The 12060-nt window shown below is 38.0% G+C and overlaps 1 protein-coding gene across 5 annotated transcripts in view; it reads left to right on the top strand.

Moving 5' to 3' along the window:
* FRY (FRY microtubule binding protein) overlaps window positions 1–12060 on the top strand; it is a 217630-nt gene that overhangs the window by 203148 nt on the left and 2422 nt on the right. For 4 of the 5 annotated variants that reach the window (XM_074859862.1, XM_074859864.1, XM_074859860.1 and 1 more), the window contains 4 exons: window positions 8–106; window positions 994–1077; window positions 7096–7113; window positions 10093–10203. In XM_074859862.1, coding sequence (XP_074715963.1) covers window positions 8–106; window positions 994–1077; window positions 7096–7113; window positions 10093–10203 — 312 coding nt within the window. The remainder of the gene's footprint in view (window positions 1–7; window positions 107–993; window positions 1078–7095; window positions 7114–10092; window positions 10204–12060) is intronic. The other variant, XM_074859861.1, reaches the window with a different exon arrangement.

Genomic DNA, 12060 nt, shown 5'->3' with positions numbered 1-12060 from the left:
TCTGCAGCTGCTCTCTTGTGGCCTTCTTGAAAAGCTGAAGTTCAGTGTTTTAGAACTGCAGGAGTACCTGGACACATACAACAACAGGAAAGAAGCAACACTCTCGGTATGCTGGATTATGTTATGTTCTTGGTTTTGTATGTGTGTATACATATGCTATTTCAGGAGACTGCAAGTACACTCAGATCTGAACAGAGGAACCAGAACTAAAAAAATAGCTGTTGTATCCCTTAATTTTAGAAACATTGGCATCTTTAATATTCCTGGTTTCCCCTTTCTCCTGTTCAGTAATTAATTCATTTTCTCATTTTATGCAATTCAAATACTAATAGAAATCAAGACTACACTTTTTAAATTACAGTCAAAGCAAATTGCCACAGTCTGTGCAAATGAAAAGTACAAGTGCAAATTTTTGTTTACATAAAATCACAGAATCACAGAATCACAGAGTCGTCTAGGTTGGAAAAGACCTTGAAAATCATCCAGTCCAACCATTAACCTAGCACTGACAGTTCCCAACTACACTGTATCTCTTAAGCGCTATGTCGACCCGACTCTTAAACACCTCCAGGGATGGGGACTCCACCACCTCCCTGGGCAGCCCATTCCAACGCCTAACAACCCGTTCTGTAAAGAAATGCTTCCTAATATCCAGTCTAAACCTTCCGTGGCGCAACTTGAGGCCATTCCCTCTTGTCCTATCGCTTGTTACTTGGTTAAAGAGACTCATTCCCAGCTCTCTGCAACCTCCTTTCAGGTAGTTGTAGAGGGCAATGAGGTCTCCCCTCAGCCTCCTCTTCTCCAGACTAAACAACCCCAGTTCCCTCAGCCGCTCCTCAGACCACATGTGCTCCAGACCCTTCACCAGCTTCGTTGCCCTTCTCTGGACAAGTTCATACATGCTGTGCTGTGAAACTAAAATACTGCTTAACTTTCTTCAAATCAAACTATAGGCCTTACTCATATCTTCTTTTAATTTCTCTCTGAAAACAGTGGCTTGCAAACTGCAAAGCAACGTTTGCTGGGGGCTCACGAGATGGAGTTATTACCTGCCAGCCAGGGGACTCAGAAGAGAAGGTAATGAATGACCAGTATTATTTCTCTCCTGTAAAGTGACATGTGTGATATATCTTGTTCTTGGACCCACAAGAGCCTGCTGCGCTTCCTCCTTGTCTCTCTGCTGGGCTTGGGCATAATCCAGTGTTCACAATTAAGGCTCAAAGGTATTGTTGTTACCTCAGTCCTGGCCACAGGAAATGGGAAGTATTCAGAGGCAATACTTCTACCTTCCTAGTCTAGATGAGGAAGCAGAGCTAGCCCTGCCTGGGTTGTGTGTGCTCTCCCTTTTAGAAGGATGTTACAGCAGCAGTTTCCCACAGCACAGTGTCTCTGAAAATCACTCCTGGTGTACTGTGCTTCCACATTACACCCATTTTATCTACAGCTGTTGCAGACTTGGTCTGCCCAACAGCAATACTTGCCTGGTTGAAATCCGCTTAGATCAGTAGTTATGAAATAATAACTATAAAATGGCCAGTGAAATAATTTATGCTGTAGATCAGTATTTATAGCTAAGGCAAAATATCTGATTATCACTTTTGAACAAAAATTTTACATGCACTCACACACACATATATATACACGTAAATATATATGTATTTTTTAGTGTGTTGCATCCAGTTAAGAAATTGATCTTTTCAGAAATCAGCACCATCAGTAGGCATTCCTGTTATTTGATATACTGGTATCTTAGTGGTGTAGAATGAGCTAAGAAGTATTATTTTGGGTTTTTTTCCTTTTGGAGGAAAAAGAATGGAAGGATGGGAAAAACAGGGGGCTGGAGAAAATTAGCCAAAATCGGGAAGCAGCAATAGCATGTAGAAAAAAGTAACATCTCCTCTTTCCATTTACTTTAACCTGTAAAAGATAATGATGACATTTTCAGAACACGCAGTTGCCTGTTGTAACCATTTTTTTTCAAATACTTTGTTTTATTCTTATGTTAGTTTCAGTTTGTCTGTCTTCTCCCCCAGTTCACTTTATTTTCTTCTGTTTTTATCTTAACAGCTCTTTCCCACTTCTATGTATTTGTCTTCCTCTCTTTGAACTCCCTTGATTTTTATTTTTTATGCCATTTCCCAAGAATCCCAAATCCTTGCCACCCCTGCATTTTGGCTTCCTTGACCTTATTAGCAAATCTAATTTGCTAATAAATTCTCAGGCTGAAGTCACAGGTTGTGGAAAAACTGTTCAGTCTTCCCCCACCTGGCATTTGCACCAGCAAAAGTTACAGGCACCTTCCAGTGCATTTAAGCAAGATACTATCTCTTCTGTAGTTGTAATGGTGTACAGAGAAGTTACAAGTGAGCTGTTCTCAAATCTAAAAAAGAGGGACCTGGAGCACATGCTACTACCTCTCCTGCAAGTACATCAGGAGAGGGAGGTAAAGTATACATAGGGAGGCGTAACTACTGGAACGTGCGTGGGCTTTCTCTTCCCACTGATGCACAACACCCTGAAGAGTGACTTTCAGCCTGTAGTGTTACATACCTTACTGTATACAGCTTAACTTAGCCTCTTCATCCCTCTTTTGCAACCCATAGAATGGGATGGAGGATCACACATCTTGCTGATAATCTCGATTGTTTCTTTTTGAAAAAGTAGAGGGGAGAGAATGCTGAAGTTAAGGAATAAACTGTGATGGGAGCTCATGTAGCTGGCCTAAATGCATCTAAGATAATAAATGTCATGTTCCACTTGTGTGGGTTTTTTTTAATAAGGTGTTCTCTGTTTCAGAATTAAATGTGTGTTTTGTGAAGCTGGGGTTAGTATTCTTACTACTTATCAAACAGACTTAAAAGAAGGGTTTCTCACTCTTTCAGGAATCCCTGGTCTCTCCCCAGCATTGTTCCTTCATCCCAGAATGCATTATTCCTTGGAAGTTGACAGGATGGTAGTTCTTTGATCAGCAAGCTTATTTCTTTTTTTCCCCTTCTCATTCATCTGTCAATTGAAGCAGCTCTTCCCGAACGCACATTCTGTTTATTCAACAAAAGTGTAACGGGAGGAAGGGTCCAGGGAAACTGAGGAAATATGATTAGGAAGGGACAAGGAAAAATTACTCCTAGAGTGTCAAGTATTTGCTTTCTTAACTTTTTTCTCCTCTTCTCCCTTAATCTGAAAGGCTAAGGAATGTAATAATTGTAGGAAAGAAGTCTCTCTTACAGTGGTAGTCACAAGGGAACCTGCCTAAACTCTTAAAGTCATTGAGGGTTAGGCTAGGGCCTGAAATCCTGCTGAACACTTCTGGCATAAAAAAATTGCTTAGCTAAGCACAAACTCAGGCTATTTCTGGAAAAGGTTCTAGAAATTACTGTAAGGAAGAAAAAGCAACACTTTGCTCTACAGAAGGCAGAAATCTTAAGATTCTCATAACTCCCCACCTGGTAAAAAGCTTGAGGGGAAAATAGTCCCCTCTACAGATAAGATAGACCTAAGACCAAATTCGGCATTAGCACAAGCGGTTGCATCACAAATGCCTGCTGATGCTGGCAGCTTGGCACCAGTTTCTCTAATCAGATCTTATTTCAAAATAATTGCACATGATTTGTTGACCATTGTTACTGCTACTGAAAATGAGCAAAGGCAGAAATTGTTTATTCTGACATTAAGAAGCTTGAAATAGAAGATGTCTAGGTCAGCTACTAGAGCTAGCAGCTTTTCTGAAATTGGGTAAAAGCTTCATGTCCCAGAATGTCTTTCCTCCCCTTATTCTTGCAACAGATTACATGATTTGGGTGCATCTGTGATTTGTAAGCTTTGATGCTACATTGAGCAAGAGTGTCAAGGACATAGTAGTCAATTTATAGACAACAGATAACTGCACATACTATTGTGCTGTCTGTCCAGGTGTAACAGTCTTAGATGAGTACAGCTATCAGTATATTTTTCAACTTTACTGAACAGGGATTTTTTTAATCTAGTCAAAGACTGGTTTTGTTTGGGGTTTTTCTTTCTGGAAGAGAGATGCATGGAAGATCCTATTTTTCTTGTCAATTAGCACTGATAATTCAAATAAGTATTTATCTCTGTTTACTCTGGAAGTCCAAAGTCAGTATACACCTTTCTTAAACCTTGCTCATCCCAAAGCTCACCACAAACTAATGGATGTGGGCTTTGCAAACTCAGACTGTTAATGGATATTTAAACCATTCTGCACCTCATAAAAATTTGCCCCAAAAATTTAGAATGTACCTGTTGCTATGACTTTCGCTGTGACTAAAGGCCTACTGTAGGCCACCAGTAAGACTGGAGATGTACCTCTTGGGACCATAGTCATCTGGAGTTGAGTTACAGTAAAGCTCAAGGCACAGTGAGTCTCACTGTTAAGTTAGAAATTCTTAATAATCAATAATCAGTTACCTGACTGTTGTTTGACAAATCCATGAATTGACAGTGAGGTGAAATAGGCCCAGGTAGGCAGCTGTTCTAAAGGAGGAACACAGCTGTGGTTTAGATTTCTCCAGACAGAATAGTTTCTACTATCCTTCAAGTCCAGGGGATATTTAAGAATGCACAGTATATGCTGTATCTCTCTTTTTCTCTCTGATATATATATACACACACACAAATTTGTATATATATACCCACTTTCCCAGATTGTGGGAAAAACTTTTGTCTGCTGGAATGTCAAGTCAAATAGAATACTTTTACTAAAATGCATTTGCAATTAAAAACACTTGCACACAGCAGTTTTGTTATGGTGGAACTCTCCTGTGCCAATAAATGACTAAAGACTGTGTTGCCATCAAAGTGTTTATGCCTTAAGAAGTAACTGTGTAACTCTTATCTCCTTTCAGTATTTAAAAATGATTTATTGAAAAGAGCAAGAAGGCCTGGCATCTAAAGATTACTACTTTGCTATCTTCCTGGTCTGCTAATAGTACAGAACAGTAATTCTCTGTCTCAATAAAAAACTAAATCGAAGTCTTGCTGCTAGGTGATGTGTCCTTCTTAGGTGTAGCATTTACTAGCTACATAAAGGACTGTGCGAGTGATCCAGATACTCTAAACATTCAGTATTTTCAGTTGCCAAAACCACTAATTGTGTAGTGTCTATCAACTAATCTAAAACAATGCTTTCCTTACTGTAGGAATTAAACTATAAATTGAGAAGAAGAGTGAAGGCTAGGATCATTCTGCCTGAGGCCTTGCTGCTGGTGACTAAAAGAAATGTCACTTAGTCCAACAATTAGTATCTTTTCAACTTTCAAGGAATATTTCATTTTAAGCTGAAAGAGGGAGGAAGATAAATTACAGTCATGAAATTGTAGAGCAATGTGGAGTTGAGCATCAGTAGTTTAGGGAGATTTCATATCTGGTATATTTTCTTTCAGTGAAGAAGAAGCGTTTTGCATGTAATGTGAAACCCCTTCCCCACCCCTTTTTTTTGGGTTGCCCTGGTTTTGGAAGCAGTACAGAGAAGACAGTATTTTCTGGAAAAAAGACCATGGAATTCACTTATTTGCTGCTTCCCCGCCCCTTTCTTCAAAGTAAATTCCATGGCAAATTAGAAATTATATGTGGATTCCAATATTTTTCAAAGTCCAAATGAAACTTGGTGCCATTCTAAACTGAAGGAACTTAAGTCAGAGACAAACAACATTTGAAAAACACAAGCCAGCACACCTGTGAATTTACTGCAGCACAGTGATCTGTCTGCTCTTGTCCTCTTCTTATCTTGAATTTAGCTTTACAAAGCTTAATTTACGTGAACTGCACAGAAGCCAAGGTATAGAGGGTTTTTTTCAAGAGTACTAAATAGAAGAAAAAAACTATTTGAGCAATGTTAAAGGCATAAAATTAAATATCACAAGAGCTCAAAGCTTAGTTTGTAATGGTTTTATAGAAGAGTAGTACAGGATTTGGGACAATATTTTTCATACATTTTTTAATAGTAAGGCCCGTGGAAAGAAGCCAGACTGAAATACTTTGTTAAGCTATACAAAGTTAATGTTATTTCACATTTCTGTGTTTGCTGTCTTTGTATTGATGGTAAGGTAAATCATTTTAATAAGAATTCCAATTGCTTATTAACATTGTGTGCATATGCACTGACACCAGGCTGTAACTGGGTAGATGTCACCGTGTTTGTTAGTTACAGCATTTACATGATGACTCTGTTCATCTAAAATGTCATGAGAATGTAATATATATAAAATAAGGAAGGCTGCATTAGATGTACACAGAGTGCAAATGTTAGTTCTTGGCAAAGAAAAGAGGAACACTTTTTTTGAAGCAAGAAGTTAGTCCCCTAATCTTTGAAATGCTAATGTAGATCAATTAGAAATTTTATTACTATTGCAACAGGACTTACACTGACATTTTAATAGCTCAAAAATTACGAATCAGTGAATCATTACTGGTGAGAGGAAGGAATACAAAGCTGTCTCAACTTGTGGCATTGCCATGTAGTGAAAACAAACTGTCATTTTCCACGGATTTTTTTTTTTCTTATGATAGTCATAACTTCAAAGTTATATGCAAAATGTTTCCATTGTAATGTGCCATGTAATAAAACCAGCAGTCACAAGCTTATCCTGGAAATTTCATTAGATCTATTACGTCCAAAAATAGAAGTATTTATAAATAACAAAACACTTATAAATAGGAAAGTTCAGTTCTGTTCATCACTTGAAAACCCTGCCTAATTTTTTGAGTACTTTGCAATATGAGCTCTCTTTAATAACAAAGAAAGCAAATTTAAATAAAAGTATTATTTCAAGAGTTTTGTAACACAATTTCACTGTAAGTTCCTGAGCTACTGAGTGGGATAGATCAAAACTAATAAATCTGAAGATCTAACTGAGGATATTTAGACTGGAATTTACCATTAGAATTAAAGCTTGATTTTATTAAGAATGCTGTGCATGTTGTATGTGATATTTCCAACCAGTTATCAGGTTGAGGCAAGCATTGCTAATACTGCTGACAAGTTATGCTATTAAAGATGGGCTGTGCTTCCTATTGCATGCATTACACTGACACTATACTTTCTTTCCTTTCCTTTTCTCCTGTGCCATGCTTGCTGTGTAGCAAATGGAATCTCTTGCAGTAAGTTGAAGTTCTTTCATATTCTTTGTCCATCTGTAGATGGACTAATACACCCCAGTTTTACTGTTTTACTTCTAAGCATGTTTTCCTTTTTTGTTATAATTTTCCTCTAGAATATGTGGTTCTACATGCAGTGACTAAAATAATTTACTAAGGTGTGTTTTGTGAAATATAAAAATACTGTGCCGAAAGTCTGACACCTTCATATGCTGTTTTAAATGGTCATTTACATAAATTTTTAAAAATTAAGCCTTTGGATGGATTTAATATGCTGGAGTGGAAGATAAACTTTTTTGTTATTTTAAAATTCATAATTTTCATTTTGTCCTACTGAAAAACTACAATTTATAGTTGACAGCAATGTTTCAAATTGGTTTTGTTTATATGTTGATGAATAGTTTCACCACTAAGTTTCTAATACTTATTCAGGAAGAACAAAAGTTGAGTTGCTTGATATGGTAACTAAATACTTAGCAAGTCAAACTTGCGTCTTCAATTTCACCTTAGTTTGTCTTCATTCAGGTTAGCAGCCAGAAGGGTGAAACCAAATTATTGTTCTCCAAGGACTAAAAAAAAATCATGTGTACATGTCAAGCTACCATGAGATTTTTATTTTTTTAAATTATGTTATGCTGTGTCCTGGTTTTCAATTAATTTTTAACTCCCTGACAACTTCAAGTATATGTGTGTTTAACTGCTGCCTAGTGTTGTCAGTTCTGCAAAATTTGAGTAGAGTGAATTTGATCACTGCTGGAGCCCCTCAGGCTGTGTCCCTGCTGGTGAACTGAACAGGACCAGGGAGCAAGCGTGTGCCCCCAGGCTGGCGTCAGGGGTGAACGGTTAGCACCTTCCTGGCTGGGGTGCCAGTCAGCCCTGGACCTGCCCGAGCGTGCTTTGAGAGAAGACAGAAGCCGGATCCATTTCCAGGAGGTTGTATCTAAACAGTGACTCTGTTTTGGGAGGAGAACGGTTAGCCACGCAGATGCAAGCTTGGCAGTGCTTCGTGGCCTCAGTTACAGGGAATAGCCTCTGGGCAGGTTTATTTAACAGGCAGCGCCCCTCATGCCCTACCGCTTCATTCTCTTGGCCACAGATAGGTTTTGTCCCTGCCCACAAGTCAGTTCGCCCTGTGTGCCCACCTAGCAGGTCGAACATCCGTTCCCTCCCTTTTTTCCCCACCACGGATCTGCTGGGCCTTCCTTCATCTCCTGTGGGTCTTTGCTGTTGTATCAGGTCTGGTGGGATTCCTCCCTTCCATTTGGGGCAGGAACACTCTTGACCCCATTCACCAGTAACAAACATTAAACATACCGACTCAGATACCAGAAACAGTTGATCCATAAGAGCACAGAGCTCAGACCAGGCAAATTAGCAGTGCTGAACTCTGCTGCTGCGGCAGACCAACACTGAGGTGCGAGCAGCCCTGTCTGCCTGGCCTTCAGCAGGACAAACCCTGCCAGGTTGACACCCGCTGTCTTGGCGCTCTCCTCCTGCTCCCACTCTCCTCCATAAACCTCCTTCAGAAGGCAACTAGCTCTACCTGGTTTTGGCAGTTCCCTCAGCTGACTGTTCATAGATGGGTAGTTGGTGTCCACCCCTCCCTGATGAACAAAGCTGAAATTGGCCAAAGAACCTCTCTTTTGACCTCAGCCCCTCAGCTTTCTCTGGCTGGTACAGAAATTTTGGGAACTGGAACACTAAGGATATGGTTCTAATTTTGGCTTATTAATAAAAACCCTGGCACATATATTGAACCATATGTAAACAAACACTTCAGTCAAATTAATGGTTATGATATTTTTAAAGTACTTTTTATTAGTATTTGTGCTGGCATTTGCAACTGACCCCAATTCAGCAAATAGTTGAACTACATGCTGGTAGCTAAGCATGTATGAGTGCTTTAAGGAGGCAAAGTCATTAATAGTATCTTCTTCTTTTCTGCTGTGTTTGGCATGAAACTCTACTCTAGTTTCTCCAAGCAAATGGAAAGATCACTGAGCCCACCCTTGGTCATAGTGTCTGTAAGACAAGACAAAGCAAATATGGTTTGAAGTCTGTAAGGCTTTCCTGCCAAAGGGTCAGGAGGCCTTCTGACTTGTACTTGAAGAATTTTCACTTCTTCCATAATTCACCAAAGATTAAATATTCCTTCCTTCCTCACCGTGATCCATCTGTGGAACTATAAGATTGCCCCTCCTGACAGACACACAGATACCAGGACCATGGGCATATTAACTTGACTTCTCCAGCAGACGTGTCCATTGCATGTTGCTTCAATGTGTCTGACACCGTCTGTGTGGTGCTGCGCATTACACTAGAAGAAACAAGTTAATATTCATAGAACAGTATCTGCTTAATCTGGAAGAATAAACTGTAGAAGCCAGATGTCCTTTTACATACAAAACTCCATCCATCTGTTGTATGGTTTCTTTAAAATGGTGGAAAATCCATGAGCTGAGGTGTAAGTTGCAGAGCTGGCACTTCCTCCTTCCCACTCCTGGCTGGCTTTATTGCCTCTCTTCCTCTCCTCTCAGAGAAGCAAGCAGGAGCTTTGACCCTCTTGGACAACTACTTCATTGCTTCTCTCCTGGATTTCCATCCTCTCAGAAGAGGTCTTTGACCATTTCCAAAGTTTTAAAAAGTTTTGTGTTCTACGCAGCAAAGTCATTTCCCCCATATTCTGTCTCTGCTTTCCAGCTGCAAACTGGTGACAGTGAAGCTAACCTATATAAACTGCTTTGAGATTGATGCTGACGTGTGCTACATGAGAGCTAGCCATCATAATTTTGATTTTCAATGTCATATGTGACTTACCTGCAGAAGAAAGAACATTACTTGTTTTCTGAAATAGTATATGATCATACTTCAGTAAAATAATGTTTTTTGAGAACTGAACTACTCAATGTGTTTTATTAGTTATTGAAAATTATCCTGACTGATCTTCATTAATTATTTGTTCTCCTACAAATCTCTCCTTAGCAATTGGAACTGTGTCAGAGATTATATAAACTGCACTTCCAGCTGCTGTTGCTTTTTCAGTCCTACTGTAAACTTATCGGACAAGTGCATGAAGTCAGTTCCATGCCAGAGGTATGTAACAAACTACAAAGTCTTATACTGAAAATAGCACTTTACTTTCATGTTCTTATTTTTCTTTCTATGGACTTACACCAAAGATTATACTATTTCACCCTGAATATAAGTCTGCAGACAAAACCATTCAATACACCAGCATCCACATTAAAACATAGTTGAGATGCTGTATTCTTTGTAATTGACTGTACTTTGAGAGACTAGGATCTTTTTTATACATTCAGTCTTCAAAAGGCATTTCAGTGAGTGGTAGCAAACAAGAATGATATATGAAATCTTAACTTCACTCACACACTTTACATGTAGAGAGTGCTCACACTCCGTGAACATCTGCAAGTTACTTATTTTTATTTCTGGTTTAATTGAGGCCTTAATTTTTAGGGAAAATGAGCCTTCTTCACACATACAGAAAATATCAATGACAGCAACAAAATAATTTGGTAAATTAATCTTAAAACGGGTGCAAAAGGTTTTTGCTGGAATAACGTATTGTAATTTCCAGTGATATAAACTGTCTCTGTTGCTTGTGCATAACACTAGAAACATCAGCAGCAGTTTTGGACAGTTATTGAATGGTTTTGCATCCTCTCATACCTGAGCAAGCAAAGGTGTGTAGTGTGGAACTATTTTGTATTTTGACTGTAAGTATACCGCCTGATCTTGTTATCTGGATAAGCAAATCTAAATTAGTTTAATATTTCCAAAGAGTATTAAATCTATTTAAAAAATATAATTAACTAAATACCTTAATGTCATGAGTTTTTAATTCTGTGATTTTTATAAGATATTCTTTAAATATTTTTGACACAGCACACTATTGCTTTTGACTCAGCCTTCTGTTTTTAGATAAATCTATGTATCTTACTTTAAAAAACACTTCACAAGAACAATACCGTTAGTCAAGTTTACTTTCAGCAATTGCATAAAATACTTTGAAATATCTTTGAAATATCTTTGAGGTAATCCCTTTAAGTTGAATGATCATCATTTAAGAAAAGATTTAACTTGCCATTCCATATACATTTTTCTCCTCCTAAAGTGTACATACTTTAAACTGTCAAGTTGAAGAAGTTACTGTATTTTGCTTGTAGCCATAAAACAACATTTGAAGCTATAAAATGTATTTTATGACAGATTCTAGTAGTTTAGAGATTCTCTATAAATGGAAATGTTTTGGTTATCAGATGTCCTGTAGTAGTACAAAGAGTTTGAATACTTACTGTACCTTAAGGAACTGTTTTGAAGGCTGGCTCGTAATGTGACTGAGCTGCTCACTTTTAAGAGAAGACAGGACAGTAAGCATCTAGTTTTAGACTAGTCTAAATTTTAGAAGTATTTTGTTTTCCTTATAATTGATTTCTGTAACTGTATTTCACAGTTATGATTTTGTTAGATTGTTATAAATATTGCAGCCTATGAAACTGGGAAACAATAATATGAGGAATAGCTGTTTCACCGTGAAATTCACATTTTTTGCAGGAGCCATAAGCTATTACTTAAAGGAAGTTCCACTGTTAGTTCATGTGACAATGGTTATTTTTAGCATGTATGAGCATGAAAAGGTAGATCTTTAGAAATTAACTGTTCACTTACGAATTATTCGTGAGTCTTGTGCCATATTAACTTTTCAGCCTGATAAAGGGCTATACAATTCCTGTGCATCTGTTAATCATATGTGTTTTGTAAATAAATAACAACATCATTGCTAGGAGAAGTATGTGTTTTCTTAAACTTTTCCACTATGATATGAAAAAAGTAGCAGGGGTGAAAGATAAAAGATTGTTTAGATGTTCTTTTGCATTTTAGCAAGCCAAAAATACAGCATAGTATTAAAGGAAGCACAAAGCTTAAAAA

Source organism: Strix uralensis, chromosome 2, assembly GCF_047716275.1.
Source record: "Strix uralensis isolate ZFMK-TIS-50842 chromosome 2, bStrUra1, whole genome shotgun sequence".
NCBI lineage: Eukaryota > Metazoa > Chordata > Aves > Strigiformes > Strigidae > Strix > Strix uralensis.
The sequence above is the reverse complement of the archived record's forward strand: the minus strand, read 5'-3'. Positions and strand labels throughout refer to the sequence as shown.